This window comes from Canis lupus, chromosome 23 (genome assembly GCF_011100685.1).
Source record: "Canis lupus familiaris isolate Mischka breed German Shepherd chromosome 23, alternate assembly UU_Cfam_GSD_1.0, whole genome shotgun sequence".
NCBI classification, from domain to species: domain Eukaryota; kingdom Metazoa; phylum Chordata; class Mammalia; order Carnivora; family Canidae; genus Canis; species Canis lupus.
In genome coordinates, this window is record NC_049244.1 from 26,321,414 (window position 1) to 26,338,499 (window position 17,086).

The following is a 17,086-nucleotide window of genomic DNA, read 5'->3' on the forward strand; positions in this document are numbered from 1 at the left end:
GGCTTCTAGGCTCTGCCTCGCTTTCCTCTCTTGGCATAGGGCCTGCAAGCTCTCTCAAGGTTATCAGCTGGGGCAATCACAGGGCTCACCTGGTTTGCTTACTTCCTCTAAAAGATCAGTGTCTTTCTATGTTTGAGGTCCCATGTCTTGAAAACCATTGCCTTCTGGGTTTTGGCTGTTTTCTGCAGGAAGGCAAATGTATTCCCCATTACTCTGTCTCGGCTGGCAGTGGAAGTTAGTTCTACTCACCTTGAATGGCACAGGTTTGGTGGCCTGGGCTCCCAAATGTCTCCTTCTGGACAGGTTTAGTCACACTATTTCTAGAACAAATTAATTCATATGAAATTATAACATTATAAAGCCTAGTTATTTAATTTTAAAACCAATCTTAAAGAAAGCACAGGAAGTTTACAGTTACAGGTTAGAATATAATGCTATCCAGAGACCTTGCCGATGGGAGAGGGAGAGGTGTGGTGGTTGGCAGCTGCAAGTGCAGCTGTCGTGGAGGGAATAGGGGAGAACTCTAACGTCCTGACCTAACATGGTGGTGGATCAAAGTATGACAGCAATGGATGTATCAAGAAATAGTATAAAAGCTATAATAGTAAACCAACAGCACTAAAACTAAAATGTTCCTAGGAGGGCTTGGGAATGAAGGGAGGGCAAAGAGAAGAAACAGTGATGTGAGCTATATTTTTTGTTTGCCTTCGTGTGAAGTCACAGGTCTTTTCCAGTTGATGAAGCAGAAGCAGAGGGAGGAGCATATTCTCCGTAGCTGCACTGTACATTATGGTAGCCGCGAGCCACATGTGGCAATGGGATGACTGAAATGTGGTTAGGGTGACTGAGGAACCAAATTTTTTATTTCATTGAGTTTTTATTAATTAAGATTTAAATTTGCAGCCACATGTGACTGGTGGCTACTGCATTAGATAGCACAGGTATATATGTTTCCATCACCATAGAAAGTTCTTTGGACAGCATTGGTCTAGAGTTTGGGAGAAAATTATCAGAAGAATCAAAACCAGAAAGGATTAAGCATGAGAAGCTCTTGGCACTGAGGCTAGGGGGAAATGTAAAGAAGGCTTTACTCTTCATCTAATACCTTTTCAATGTTTTGAATATTCATTATCTATATCATATATGTTCAGAATGCTCATCTCAATAATCTCAATGACTACAACAATCCATTTCCAAATAATTTTTTGTGATTTTTGGTTTAGAGTAAAACATCTTTCTGGAGGGGATCCCTGGATGGCTCAGGGGTTTGGCACCTGCCTTCAGCTCAGGGCATGATTCTGGGGTCCCAGGATCGAGTCCTACATCAGGCTCCCTGCATGGAGCCTGTTTCTTCTCCCTCTGCCTGTGTCTCTGTCTCTCTTCCTGTGTCTCTCGTGAATAAATAAAATCTTTCAAAAAAATTAATAAAAGTCTTCAAAAAAATAAAAATAAATTAGAATGTTCTATCTTTTTTGACAGTAAAAGTGGGAACTTATCAGAGAGAAGACAGCATTTGTTGGTGACATCTGAATATCTCCATGTTTGACCTTTTTGGTAACAAGGAACATATATTTCTTTTGTAATTAAGTAAAACGAATAACAGGTGGATTAATATGACTATCTTTTTTAGGAAAACAAGGCCAAAACCTCTGACAAAGCCTACAGAGAGCCTTTCATGGTGGGCTCCAGCACCCTCACCACTTTTTCCTCACACCTTCTCCCTCTCATTGTCTGCACCCTGGTCTCACTTTGCTTCTTTATGTCCTCAAGCATGGCCACCCTCCCTCCTACCACTGGGTTTTGCAACATGCTGGGTTCTCTGCCTAAATTGCCTAAATTCATCCTCTGCTGACAATTTTTGCCTTCAGGAAATCTTCTGTGGCAGCCTGTATCTTCCAAAGGTGGTCTTTATATCTCCTATCCCACATCCTCTGCAACGTGACCTTGCCACTCCCCTGTCAAGAGAGGGAGCTGATTTCTCCACCCCCTTGAACCTCGGCAGACTTAGTGACATACTTGAACAACAGAATACAGCAGAAGTCACATTCTGGGACTTCTGAGGACAGGCTCAAGAAGTCTCAAGAAGACCCACAGCTTCCATACAGGTCTTCTGAAACATTCACTCTTGGAAACCAGTGCCCTGCTTATAGGAAGTCCAAGTCACATGGAGAGACCACATGCAGATGCTCTGGTTCACAACCCAGCCCAGTGCCCTGCCAAGAGCTATGTGAGGGAGCCATCTTGCCAGATGACCGCAGTCCCAGCTGACATCTGCCAACAACTGCATGATATAGACCCCAAACAAGAACCACTGAAGGGAGTCCAGCCAACCCACAGAACCACAAAAGATATAATTACTGTCTTAAGTTCTGAGGGTTGTGTTTCAGAGCCATACATATTCAGTCCATCATCTCAAGAGGGTGAGGCCCCTCTGTATACTCTCGTGGCCCTGTCTTTCAAGAATAACTAATGGTAATAATACAAGTCCACTGCGAGGCAGGCACCTTACAAATACCATCTTATTCAGTCCTCACAAGAATCTTGTGCAGGAAAGAAGCTTTTTTTTTTTTTTTTCCTTTTCAATCCTTGAGTTACAGAAGCAGCAGAGATTAAGAACACTTCCCTTCAGTACTCAGCTAGGATGTGAGCCCGTGTAGCCCCTTCATTACCCTTGCCATGGTTTGAATTTTATCTCATCTTTATAATTATTTGGAGTAATGTCTCCTCTCCTGCTCCTCAAAATCAAACTGTGAACTCCCTATGGGTTGGGACCATGTCTGCTTTTGTTTATGGTGATCCCTGGTGTCTAAAATGTGATCAATAAAATCAGAGTGAGTAAATCTCAAGTGGCTTCTAGGGAGCTCATGTTCAGCATGAAAGAGGAATGAAATGCCAATTACCTCATTATTCTTAATGACATAGTACCCACCTTGTAGTTTAGAGGAGAAATATATATTTGGAATTCTAAAGAGTATAGTGTTTGGGGGACACAGGCTTCAGAACAGGCAGATCTGGGTTCAAATCCTGATTTGAATAGTCTGTGACCTTGGCTAAAGTCATCATTTGTTCATCTACAATATTGGATAAGTACCTTACCGGTTGTTGAGAGGATGGAATGACATATGCAAAGTCCCTAACCACAGCCCCAACAAAGGGTCCCACTATCAAACATAACAAACGGAAACTTTTCCAACTCATGGTAAATGTTAGGTCTACTCATATCAAACCCTAGTTCAGACACGAGCACCTACTGAAAATGGTAGAGCAAAATCTAGCCTGGGCTTTCTCACTCAGTGGATGGGTACAAGGGAGCAATGCTGTTGACTAGGTTCAAATTTGCATTTATATTATTTCAACCCTTGATTATAGATTCAACACAAACTATTCAATATACCAAAGGAGGCCACATGATGAAGACTGCAAGCCAGAGGACTCTCCCCATCCAGGACTTGACTGCTGTCGCCACACCTGATGAACTCAGGACTATGTCTCACTTTTGTTTAACTAATGGGTTCAATTCAGAGCAGACCAGCGAGTCCTTTACAAGAACAAACTGCTTACAAAGGTCATCGGTCATAACCTTGGCCCATGTGACAAGTGGTTCCCGTTTCAGTATGAGTGAGGAACAGGAGAGAGTAAGTAGCTCAGTGAGCCATGAATGCATGCTCCGCTGGCTGGAGCCATCATCTTTAACAGAGGGTGGGGGACTCGCTGGGCAGGGTCGAGGCAGGCGGAGGAACAGGGCAGCTTTAACTCAAGTGTGACTCCTTTTCCCCATCCTGTGGCTAATTCCTTTGAAAAGATGAGTAAAAAGAAAGCTGATTTTTTTTTTAATCTAGGAAAAAGTGGGCAAATTCGGGACTGGGTGCGGTGCCAACACTGCCCTGTCAGGCTTTGTGACATGGGGCAGCACATCACATCGTTCTCTGTGACTCCCGCATCTGGAAAAATGTCACATGCCATCCTCTCAGGCTCCTTCTGTCCTAAAGTTGCCGTTTCCACCCCTGTATGAACCACATATGGCAAATCACAAGTGCCTTGCTCTCATTCAAGTCACACCTGTGATAATAATGCCTGCCATGACTGTAAATGGAGCATTTTTTTTTTCAATTCCATCATAGTTTAAAAGTCACTTTTTATTATTTCTGGGTTTCACTTAAAGTTGAATGTTGCTATTACTCACCAGCTAAATTCAAGGATTGTTAACAATAGTCTAAATCATACGTTATTTTATTTCTCATTCTGTAAAACTACTTTTAATTCTTTGCTACATTCCCTTTCCTTTTTTTCTGTGTAGAGGTCATATCTGAGCTAAGAGCTGAAGCCATCGGCCGGTTGTTTGCCGAGATGTGCAGGGAACCACGCTCTCATTCACGTAACAGATAGGTTTAATTTTCTAGCTAGAATTAACATGTAGCCGAGAGCCATGGAGATGCATGCCTCAATTTATGCACACTGTTAGCATGCCAATGACAAGAATTGAGTAGAGAAAGCGTTTTTTAAAGAGGATATTTAAGAATCTGAGCAGAAACAAATTAATCATAGCAGCCTGAGCACCTTCCTAAGGATGTAGCAGATTACTCATACTTAATCTAGCTCCCAGGCCTGAATCACCAAAAAGGACAAATCAAGAAGGGTTGCTGGTAGCTTTTACTCTTCCAAAATCTGAAAGCAAGTTTGTTTTGGGAGAAGCAGTAATTAGGCTGCAGTGTCTGGGATCTTTTAAAAAATAGCACAAAGTTTCACTGATTTAGGAAAGAAAGGCTTGGATTAAAATCCCAGCTGGCCGAGGACAGCTATGAGTGCTCCAGCCCCTCTATCTGCCCCTGAGGTCCTCCCTGCACTGTTTCCAGGCACACATCAGGGCAGTGCGAATTGGAAGGGGAAAGAGGCGTCTGGGTCATCATCAGGGGCCATTGCACAAAGTTGTAAACACCTTCCTTGAAATGAAAGTGTTAAGCCAGACAAGCAACTCACCTTTGACAAAGCTATTCCACAACCACTGGCTACTCTGAAGAGTAGAGTATTCTTAACAGAAATGTTAAAATTTAAAGTTTCATTAAACACATGTACTGCTATTGGAGAAATATCATAAAACATCTTTTTAATGTGAACACGACTTCATACAATGAAAAACTATTTACAGTGTGTCGCTTCAGATTGGTTGCTTTTACATCGTCTGTGTCACCCCAGCGTGTGTCTTCAGCCGGGGAGCTTCAGTCCAGTTGCCTGTTCTCCTTGTATTCGATGGCTCTCCAAGGACCCCGGGGACTCGGGGCATCTCTCCACTTACATTGTCCCTGGTAATTATGGCTCAGCAGGCATGCCACCAAAATCATCTATAACCCAGAGGCTCTGGCAATCATGTATAAGCAAAATGCGTAGATTAGGTTTCTCTCCAATAAATACTACTTTGACAATACAATCCATTTCCGTCCTAAGAAACTGTTTTCAGGTAGGGAAAACATTTTTTCTCAATGGAACTAGAACGAACAGTCTGGGTGTTCACACTGGAACGGTTATGATGTCTTTGTATACAAATATAGCATATTTTGGCCAGGAATATAATTTCTTGTTAAAGAGTTTATTTGCCTTCACACGCAGAATTGCTACATACATTCACAGTTTTAATAGACTGTAATTAGCTATTCCAGTTGTGCTTTAAAATCCCAAATATTATTTTCATTAGTGAGTGCAAAGCAAATGTCCCATTTGACTACAATTGGTCCTAGAGTTATAAACTCCATAATGGTTTCTAGAAAATTCCTTCAATCTCCAGTTTCATCATTTGCTTTTTCGGGTATGACTTCCAGGCTCCGGCGTGGCTTCTGAACGTCGGCATTTTCTGTGCCTGGTTTATTCAGCCCACATGAAACAGCAGCAAAATGGATTTGTTTCAGGTTCTCCAAAGTCTCGTTCTTTGCGTATTTCAAAAGATCCGCTTGTCCCTGTAACAAGACATGCAATTAAATGTTAGGTGTGACATGACTTCCTGTTGCAGTTTGACAACATAGGTCTTCCACTGAGATAGAAATATTTCGATGCCGCGAGAGGGCAGATTATTTGATACTGGTTCTGCATCCAAATAGGTCAATTTTTTAAAAAGATTTTATATATTTATTCAAGAGAGACAGAGAGAGAGAGAGTGAGAGTGAGAGAGAGGCAGAGACACAGGCAGAGGGAGAAGCAGGCTCCATGCAGGGAGCCCGATGTGGGACTCGATCCCTGGACTCCAGGATCATGCCCTGGGCCGAAGCAAATAGGTCAATTTTAATAAAAAACAAGTTTGTTTTCTACACCAAACTCCAAGCGCTGCCTCTTCAGTCCTTTCTATTTATAAATCTGAACAGAATTCTGCGTGTGTGGACCACTGCTGTCTACCCTGGTTAGAATTATATCTTTTGCTAAATTGTTTGGCCCATCTTGGTTTTTCCCAATGAAGATTTGCTTCATTTTTAGCTTTTCATTCTGAAGTAAGTATAAATTCATGGAAGGATGCAAATATAGTACAGAGAGGTCTTATATACCTTATCCCAAATTTCTCCCTGTGGTTACATCTTACATAACTGTAGCACAATATGCAAGCCAGTAGCTGACCTCGGGGCAATGCAAGCTTAGAGCTCTGCGTCACTTCAGACCATGGGGAGATTCAGGTAACCACCACCGCAATCAACACACAGAGCTAGTCTGCTGCCACGAAGATCTCCCTGGTACCATGACTATAGTCCCACGCATCCCCCCACCATCCTTAGCCCCTGGACAGCCCTACGTCTATTCTCCATTTATAAAGATTTACTTTTGAAGCAAGCTTTGGCAGTTAGGCACACAGCAGGTTTTCACTGACTACTTGCTAAAGAAGGAATGAAAGGAAGGAAAGGAAGGAAAGAAAGGAAAGGAAGGAAGGAAGGAATTCTTTACTTCAGATGCACTTTCTTAGCTAAATTTAATTTCTTTTATGGGGTATGGCATCAACTTGGCATATATGCAGTCTAACAGATATAGGTCAAAACACAATGGGATAGACTGATGCTTGGTCACTAGGAGCCCGGAATTTGAGCTGATGTTGGGTCAATGCAGAGTCTGTGAGCCTCATCACTCTTGACATTTTGACCAGAGTATTCTTTTGCTGGCTGGGTGGGTAGATGGGCAGTTGTCTTGTGCATCTTAGGTTTGCTGCATCCCTGGCTTTTTTTTTTTTTTTTTTTTTGCATCCCTGGCTTTTATCCACTATAGACCAGTAGCACCCCCTCAGCTGTGATAACCAAAATGTCTGCAGATGTCAAATATCCCCTGGGGGGTTGAAATTGCCCATATATCAGCCGATCATTTCAAGATTAATGATTAGAAGAGATGAGGTGGTTCTCCACTGTAAATTCCAACGATCCTACTTTGGTCTTTTGTTCTATTTTTTCTTCCTATCTTTAATCGCCTCCCATTAATAGTTCTTTCTACTTATACTATTTCCTTCTTTCTTATTTTTATTGTTTGCTTTTTTTCCTTCCCTTGAGCTCTAAATTTCTTCTATCATTCTCTTTATCATTTCTCCATAGTTTGGCTTTTTCTTGTCATACTTGCATTCTTGGTACTTTCCTCCTTCTCCCTTTTTGTTTAATTCCCTCCCAATGTGCACCCTTGTTCAAGTACTTCTGTACAACAAAAGCTGGGGGCCAGCTGGCAAGGGTAACAGGTAAGGACTTAGCTTGGGAGGCAACTAGACTAAAATCAAATCTCAGTCTCTGGTGAGACCAAGTTGCAATATAATTTTAAGTCCCTATGAGGCCAGAATCCGCAGAATGGTTTGCTGTTTACCATTCACTGTTCATGATCTTTCTGCTTTACAAAGACCTTTAATTAGTAACTATAAATAGATGCTCCATTGCGTATTTTAACTGAAGGAGCTTCATTTTTTATTCATTCTTACTACTACTGAATTCATATACTGAAAGTTTATAAGCAGTGAGGTTTTTGTATGTAATTATAGCATATTATGCCAAAAATATAATTTCTTGCTAAATAGTTTATTTGCCCTTACATGTGGGATTGCTACATATATTTATGGCTAATGGACTGTAACTAGATATTTCATTTGTGCTTTAAAATTCCAAACATTTTTAAAAATTGATAACTTCATTTTTTAGAGCAGTTTTAGGTTCACAGCAAAACTGAGCAGTAAGCACAGAGATTTCAATATGCCCCCATCTCCACAACAGGCACAACCACCTCCACTACTGACATCTTGCCCCACTGTGGGACATCCATTTGTTATAACTGATGAGCGACACTGCACATCATTATCAGGGCCCACAGCTTACATTAGGGTTCACTTTTGGTGTTGTACATTCTATGAGTTTGGATAGATGTATACTATCATGTATCTACCACTACAGTATCATACAGGGTAGTTTCACTGCCCTAAAAATCCCCTGTGCTCCATCTATTCATCCCTCCCTTCCCCCCAATCCCCGAAACCACTGATGTTTCTTACTAACTCAATAGTTTTGCCTTTTCCAGAATGTCATAAAGTATGTAGCCCTTTCAGATGGGCTTCTTTCACTTAGTACTATGCATTTAACTTTCCTCCATGTCTTTTATGGCTTGATAGCTCCTTTGTTTTTAGTGCTGAATAATATTCCGTTGTCCGGATGTACCACAGGTTATTTATCCACTCACCTACTGAAGAACATCTCAGTTACAACCAAGTTTTTGGAAAATATGAATACAATTGCTATAAGCATCCATGTGCAGAATTTTGTGGTGTGAGTTTTCAATTCATTTTGGTAGATAATGAAAGGAGCATGACTGATGTATCATACAGTAAGAGTATGTCTACTTTTGTAAGAAACTGCCATACTGGGATGCCTGGGTGGCTCAGTGGTTGAGTATCCGCCTTCAGCTCAGGGTGTGATCCTGGAGTACTGGGATTGAGTCCACATTTGGCTCCTTGCAGGGAGCCTGCTCCTCCCTCTACCCATGTCTCTGCCTCTGTGTGTGTGTGTGTGTCTCATGAATAAATAAAATCTTAAAAAAAAAAAAAAAAGAAAGAAAGAAACTGCCATACTGCCATGGCTGGGCCATTTTGTATTCCTATCATCAATGAATGAAAGTTCCTGTTGCTCCCCATCCTCACCAGCATTTGATGCTGTTAGTGTTTTAGATTTTGGTCATTCTAACAGCTAAATATTGATGTCTCATTCTTGTTTTAATTTACAATTCTCTAATGATACACAATGTTGAACAACTTTTCACATGCCAACTTTCCATCTGCATATCTGCTTTGGTAAAGTGTCTGCTCAGGTCTTTTTGCCCATTTTCAAATCAGATTGTTCATTTTCCTATTGTTGAATTTTAACAGTTCTTTGTATATTCTGGGCAACAGCTGTTTATCAGATGTGTCTTTTACAGATATTCTCTCCCAGTCTGTGGCTTGTCTTCTTGTTCTAATGACTTGTCTTTTGCAGAGCAGAGATTTAATTTTAATAAAGCCTGGTCTTATGAATTCTTTCTTTTATGGACTGTGCTGTGGGTGTTATACCTAAAAAGTCACCATGGTACCCAAGGTCATCCAAATTTTCTGCTATGTTATCTTCCAGGAGTTTTATAGTTCCCATTTTACATTTAAGTGTATAATCTGTTTTAAGTTAGTTTCTGTGCAGGGTGTAAGGTCTGTGTCCAGGTTCCCCCGCCCCCCCCCCCCCCCCGTTTTTTTTTGCATGTGGATACTCCGTTGTTTCAGCACTGTTGTTTAAAAGAGCATCTTTGCTCCACTGTATTGCCTTTTCCCCTCAGTCAAAACTCAGTTGCCTATATTTATGTGGTTCTATTTCTGAGCTCTCTATTCTGTTCCATTGATCTATTTGTTCTTTCACCAGTACCACACTGTCTTGATTACTGTAGCCTCATAATAAATCTCAAAGTAGTGTTATTCCTCTGACTTTGTTCTTCTTTAATATTGTGTTGGCTATTCTGGGTCTTTTTGCATCTCCATATAAACTTTAGAATCAATCTGTCAATAACCACAAAATAACTTGATGGAATTTTGATTGGGATTGTGTTGAATCTATAGTTCAAGTTGGAAAGAAATGACATCTTGAAAATATTGAGTCTTCTTAACCATGAACAGGAGATGTCTCTCCACTTACTCATTTCTTCTTTGATATATTTCCTCAGAGTTTTGTGGTTTTCCTCATATAGATCTTGCACATATTTCGTTAGATTAATACCTAAGTATTTCATTTTTTGGAGGTGCTAACATAAGTGGCATTATGTTTTTAATTTCAAGTTACCCTGTTCATTGTTATTATCCGGGAAAGTGATGGGACTTCTATACACTAACTTTGTGTCTTGCAACATTACTATAACTTTATTAGTTCCAGGAGTTTTTTGTCAATTCTTTCAGAATTTCTATGTAGATGATCGTGTCATCTATGAACAAAGACAGTTTTACTTCTTCCTTCCCAATATACATTTATTTCTCTTTCTTGTCTTATTACATTTGTTAGGACTTCTAGTACAATGTTGAAAAACAGTAGAGTCAGGAGATATCCTTGCCTTGTTCCAGATCTTAGTGGGAAAGGTTTGAAGTCTTACCAGTAAGTATGTTGCTAGTTATAGGTGCTTTGTAGATGTTCTTTATCAAATTGAGGAAGTTCTTCTCTATTTCTAGTTTGCTGAGAGTTTTTTTTTTTTTTAATCATGAATAGGCATTGGATTTTGTCAAATGCTTTTTTCTCATCTATTGAGATGATCATGTGATTTTTCTTCTTTGACCTGTTGATGTGACGGATTAAATTAATTGATTTTTGATTATTGTACCAACCTTTCATACCTGGTATAAATCTCATTTGGATATACTGTATAATTCTTTTTATGCATTGCTGGATTCAATTTTTTAGTATTTTCTTGAGGATTTCTGAATCTGTGTTCATAAGAGATACTAATTTGTAGGTTTCTTTTCTTGTAATATCTTTGTCTGGTTTTGGTATTAGGATAATGCTGGCCACATAGAAGGTACCAGAAAATATTCCCTCTGCCTCTATTTTCTGGAAGAGATTGTAAAAAACCAAAACAAACAAACAAAAAAACTGGTATAATTTCTTCATTAAATGTTCAATAGAATTCACCAGTGAACCCATGTACGTTGGTGCTGTTTTAAAAGGTTATCATTGTTCACTCAACTTCTTTAATAGAGATAGGTCTATTTCAATAGCCTGTTTCTTCTTGTGTGAGGTTTGGTAGATTGTGCATTTCAAGAAATTGATGTTTCATCTAAGTTATCAAATTTGTGGGAATAGAGTTGTTCATCATATTACTTTGTTATCCTTTTAATACCCATAGGATCTGTAGTGATATCCCTTCTTTCATTTCTGATATTAGTAAATTGTGTCCTCTTTTTGTTTTTCCTTCCTAGTTAGCCTGGCTAGAGTCTTACTGATTTTAATGATCTTTTCCAAGAGCCAGCTTTTAGTTCTGTTGATTTTCTCTATCAATTTCCTGATTTTAGTTTCACTGATTCCTGCTCTCATATTTTTATTAATAAAAATTAGTGGGTCTATATTCAAAATGCTTACTTGGCATGTCCTCTTAAGACTTCACCTGTCCAAAACTGAGTTCCCGATATCCTACTATTTCTCTAACCAGCTCCTCTTGGGTTAAGACAACTTGGTTCTTGCAGTGACTAAGACTAAAGGCCCCAGAGTACCATTTTTGACTCCTCCTTTCCTTGCACTCCTCCCCTCCCCTCACTTTCCGTAGTCTCCATTGCCTCTATCTTCAATAAATATATACACATATATAGGTTCTCGGCACTTCTTTCCACCCTCATTGCCACCACCACAGCCTGAGCCACCATCACCTTTCTCTGAGTTTATGGCAATGTTCTTCCAACTGGTCATCCTGCTTCTCCTTTCTCAACATGACAGCCAGAGAGATGCAATTAAATGCACTCAGAGCACGTCCTCTCTTCTGTGACTCCTCATATAACTCAGTGAGAATCAGAGTCCTTTCCCACAGCCCTAGATGTCCTATCCCTGAGCTGTCCTCACCCCCTTGATCACTTCACCTTGTTTACTCCTCTTTAATCTTCACAGCTGTGCCCCAAACCTGTGCTGCCCCCTTTTCTCTGCCTTTATATATCTATATATTATGGATAGGTATTTTATTTTATTTTACTTTATTTTTACAGAAATGGAATCAAACAATCAGATTCTTCATTTTTTTTTCTGCCAAAAATCATGTCTTGGCAATCTTTCCACGTCAGTATATACAGATCTGCCAAGGATGATGGGGCATTTAAATACAAAAATCCCCAGATGTATAAGTTAATTAATGTGGTAATAACATAATTCTTTATCTAGTTGAATCTTATGTTTCCCAAGTTCAGACAGGTCATTACCGCATCTTGGACAGTGGAGGCATTCAGCGCTAGCCCAGGGAGACACAAAGGACCCCTATCGGCCATAAACCCAGGCTGGAGAGCTGCTGAGCTTTATCTGCATCACTTGTATTTTGTTCTGTGCATCTAAAACTGCATGTCAGATATGTTTCGGGATTGTGGCATCCAGCAGGAGTAAAGAACAATTCTGAAAGAGGTGATGGTGTTTGCTATAGCAGTGTTCACATCCCATTGCCTCAAAAGACTTCAAAAGAGCAAAGGCTATTTAAAACACTGCCGCCCACTGACACAGGGTATCTGGGTTTGAAGACTCCTACGAAACTGGCTTTGCAATGTTTCCAATTAAGTGACGCAAACTCTATTTGGTTTCACACATTCTGTTTTGAATTTCATAACTCCTTCTATTTGGTTTTTATCTTGAAAGAGTTATAACAACCTTAGGTCAAAATATTTAAGGTTCCTACTTGGACTCATAACAATCTTTAAAAGACAGAGCTAAGGGCAGGGCTGGATCCCAGTGGCTCTTGCTGAGAGTCTGCCCTGACTGTGCTCCTTCAGGCCCTGCTGCTGGCTGCCCGAGATCGGGTCCAGACACCAGAGCCAGCACCCCAGCCATACTCAACACTCAGCACCAACAGGCACCAAACTTTCTGTCTGACCACAAAAGATGTCCTAGCTTGTCACATATGTTCAAAAATACTTCCACATCTGTTAGTGCTACATAGTGTTTGAATCTAAAATTAACAATCACAATTTCCTGCTTTTATTTAGACCTAGAGCTACAACAATAGGGATCCTATACTTCAGTTTTTTTTTTTTTCCAAAGCTTTTTAAAAATTTTTAATCCAACTATCTATTAGAGAAGAACAGAGCTACCTTCCTTCTGAGGTTGAGTGACCGGAATGGCCACAAAAACTCCCCTGACCTCCACCACCAACCCGTGCAATAGCCACATGGCTGAGAGCTGAAGTGGGCAAGACGGCCACCTGCCGCTCCCTGGAAGTTAGCAGACATGTTTCTTCCAAATTACAAGCAGTGGGAAGGATGGAAAAAAGAGGACACTTGAACCAGTTGGGGAGTCCGAAGGTGGCATAAAGGTAGTCAAAGACTTTTCAATTTCATGCAAAGAAGAATGTAAATTATCAGTGTCTGGTTTGACCTCAGCATGTCTGAGGCCCACACTGACTTTTGGGTTGCCCTAAGGTGGAAATCCCCAACCCAAGAAGGTTCGCTTGGATGGTAATGGACTAGGCTGCCTCTTTCCTGCTTCTTTATCCACTGAAGAACACGGAGAGGAACAGAGCAGCTTCTAGGTACCTTCACTCCCTTCTGCTCCCCTAAGAGATGAAGCTAACTCTGGGACAGAGGGAAAGGACAGACACCTAGAGAGCACCAAGGGTCAGCAGGAAGAAAGACTGCCACCCCGCGTGAGCCTAGCACCAACCCACAGGCTGGACCCTTATGCTATGCACGTGCCCTCATTTCTCCTGTCACCCTGTACGTCTTCACCCTGTACATCACTCAGAGGCGATGGCATGAGGCTCTAGGGTTCTTCTGCTGCCTCTCACCAAAGCATCTTCTGCAACCCAAACCAGAGAATGGAAATTGCAAAACCCTAACGCCATCTCATGACCAGAAAACATCTATTGGTAACAGAATGATTGCTGTGTGCCAGGCACTGTATTAAGCCCTTCACAAACATTATCTCATGAGAGTCTCAATTATGCCAGAGGTACTCTTATTATTCCCATTTTAATAGATGAGCAAACTGAGTTTAGAGTTAGATTAAGGGCTTTGCCTAAGGCAGAGTCTACACAGAAAATTACACTTAAACAGACACAATCTCTTCTCCGTGTGTTCTGTTTTCTTTTTGGACTAACTAAACCACTGGGCCCAAACTAAAGAGCTGAGTTCCACATGTTCCTTGTGACACTTTAAAACCAGCCAAGAGGAAGGTCTATCACATCCCTAATGCACTCACTTCATCACCACAGATGATTTGCTCTTCCTGCGCTCAAACCCAAGCACAAACCCAAGCACAGAAATACAGATTTCCATCCGTATTTGCTGAATGAGGAGGGAGTGAACAATACAAGGTGGGGCTCCTGGCTCTAAGCTGCCTCATTACACTCTGACAGCTCCCCCTGAGAAGCCCGTGTGGCTGGCTAAGGCTGTAGCACGTTCATCCGAGTTACAGAACACCTTTTTCCTACTGAAGTCTCAGTGAGTCTTACACCTGAAAAAAGATCTCCGGATCATCAGTCACCTCAAGTTAGAGCAACAGAGCAGAGTGGCACATGCCTCTTTCTGGGACATTAAATTCATCTTGAGTGTTTCATGATTTTCTCCTGTCCTATTGGCTTCCCCCAAGTTCATTCACATGTTGAAGGGGGTGGAATGTGAACTGTATATAAACTCAATCTCTCTGCAGCAGAATGGGTTCACAGGTACTGGCCAAGGGGATGAGGGGCTCTCAGGGTGTGAGAACAGTTCTGGAAACATAGCTCCGAACCCTTGGTTTTTCCCTTAATCCAAAGAGATGTTTCAGTTGTATGAAGCAGTGTCTGTCTGGATCACACAGGTATGGTGGGTGGATCCCAAGACTCTCCTTGCACCTCGGTCCCCTCCCCCTTGCCAATATTTTGGCTATTTCATCACATTGACAACGGTTCCTCAATTTCACGGTGGCTGTGCTCAAAGGTTTATACAAAGTTTAATTTAAATTTTTACATTTAAGATGCAATTTATATTGAGATGTCTCTCACCTCAAAAGCAATTTTACATTTCACTCAACAAAGATGGAGGGTGGAGAGCTCCCAGGGGCTCCCAGGCAACACCGTGGAAACGGTGTGGTGTGTGAGTTGGGCCCGGACAGATGGGCAGGAAAGGATTTCAGCAGGCCAGAGGGCTAAGGAGGACACTGACTTCCACATGTGACTCTAAGACTCTAATAAATGATGCCTTTGAGGCCTAACCATAGCTTAGTAGCATGATTTCTACAGTACTAAGCTTTCTGAGCTCCAACTGTGGTTACATCTCTCTCTCTGAGAATGGAAATGGCCATAGGAAGGTTTAAATTTCATGCTAGTGGGATCCCTGGGTGGCGCAGCGGTTTGGCGCCTGCCTTTGGCCCAGGGCGCGATCCTGGAGACCCGGGATCGAATCCCACGTCAGGCTCCCGGTGCATGGGGCCTGCTTCTCCCTCTGCCTATGTCTCTGCCTCTCTCTCTTTCTCTGTATGACTATCACAAATAAATTAAAAAATAAAATAAATAAAAAATAAAATAAAAGATACTGTCTGAGTGTTTAAAAAAAAAAAAATTCATGCTAGTGGTGAGCGCTGGCCCCCTGCAGTGGGATATAACTTCATCTGACACAGAGCTGGTGGGTCTGGTGGCAGAGGTGGGGTGAAGGTTTTTAGGAGCTGCCACTGGGAGCTCTAGACAGTGGAAGTGAGCCATGACTTAAGCACAGGAGACAGGAGGTTAACAGAGGGTTCCAGGTAACAGGACCCAGAGCAGAGGGGAGGGTGGTATGCCTGATGTGTAGAGAGAGGAAGCACAGAGTAAGGGGATGTTGAGGAATCAGCAGGGCCAGGATCATGAGCGTGGAAGCTCCTGAAAAATTAGTAAAAACAGCATGCACAAGCACTTCCCTTGCACTGTTAATCTTTTAAGTACAGCTCCTGCATAATAATTAAACATTAGCTGAGAGATCACAAATTCCACAGTAGTGGGATCCAATGTCTGAGGTTTTACTGTGTTTTAAATGGACCAGAAAGCACAACCTACCTAATGACAGACACTACTGTAGCGTGGTTTTCTGTGCTATGCTGAAGAGTCTTCACACACCAAATAGAGGAATGGCTTTCAGCCAGTTATAGATTTTTAGGAAAACAGCCAACATAATATACCTCCTATAATACATAAAATAACTAAAGGATAATACCACCAATAAAGAAAAGGAGTTACACAAAGACCATCACAGGAATTTTCGGACAAGAAACAAATGTTAGTGTTCAGGTCTTCAAGGTAAGTACTGCACCTCGGGTAAAAACGAAATTGAGATTAATGTTTTACCAGGTGCAAAAACCGTCTGGTTTAATTATTTATTTTTGGCAGAAGTCTTATGTTCCTAAAGAGAAGAAATCTCTAATTGCTTTCAGGGTTTAGTTTTTCGTCTTACTTCTGAGGGTGGAGTGGCCCAGAACAGGGAGAGCTAGCTTGGCAGCAGTTCATCTGGAAAACACCGCAGATCATAATAAGCTTCGTTTGAGTCTAGGATATGACACAGGTGCTAGAAAATCCAGCATAATTTTGGCCTGTATTAACAGTATGATCATTTTCAGACTATGCACAAGATCATATTGACGACTCCTACCCTGGGGTGATTAGAGCACTGTGCATCCAAAGTATGGGGATAATTCTGGCTACCCTGTCTTATGGAGGACACTGACAAACTAGTGTCCTCAGAAGACCAAAGGACTTGACGGGGAGGGGATCAGATGCCATCTCATCCTGGAATCTGCATAGGCTGAGCGTGTCTGACCTGCACTGGGGAGGTCTAAGAGAAGATAATGATAGTTCTCAAAGGTGTAAAGGGATGTTGGAGGAAGAGGGAACAGAATTCTGTGCTGCTTTGAGGGTATTTCTGTAACCAGCAGGTAGAAGCAAAGTTACAGAGGGTTCAGATTCT

At 41.4% G+C, this 17,086-nt stretch overlaps 1 protein-coding gene across 1 annotated transcript in view; it reads right to left on the reverse strand.

Annotated features, from left to right (window-relative positions):
* Positions 1-5,076: 5,076 nt before the first annotated feature.
* PLCL2 (phospholipase C like 2) overlaps positions 5,077-17,086 on the reverse strand; it is a 185,828-nt gene continuing 173,818 nt past the window's right edge. Inside the window, 1 exon segment of the mRNA XM_038570754.1 lies at positions 5,077-5,948. Coding sequence (XP_038426682.1) covers positions 5,769-5,948 — 180 coding nt within the window. The 3' untranslated portion in view covers positions 5,077-5,768.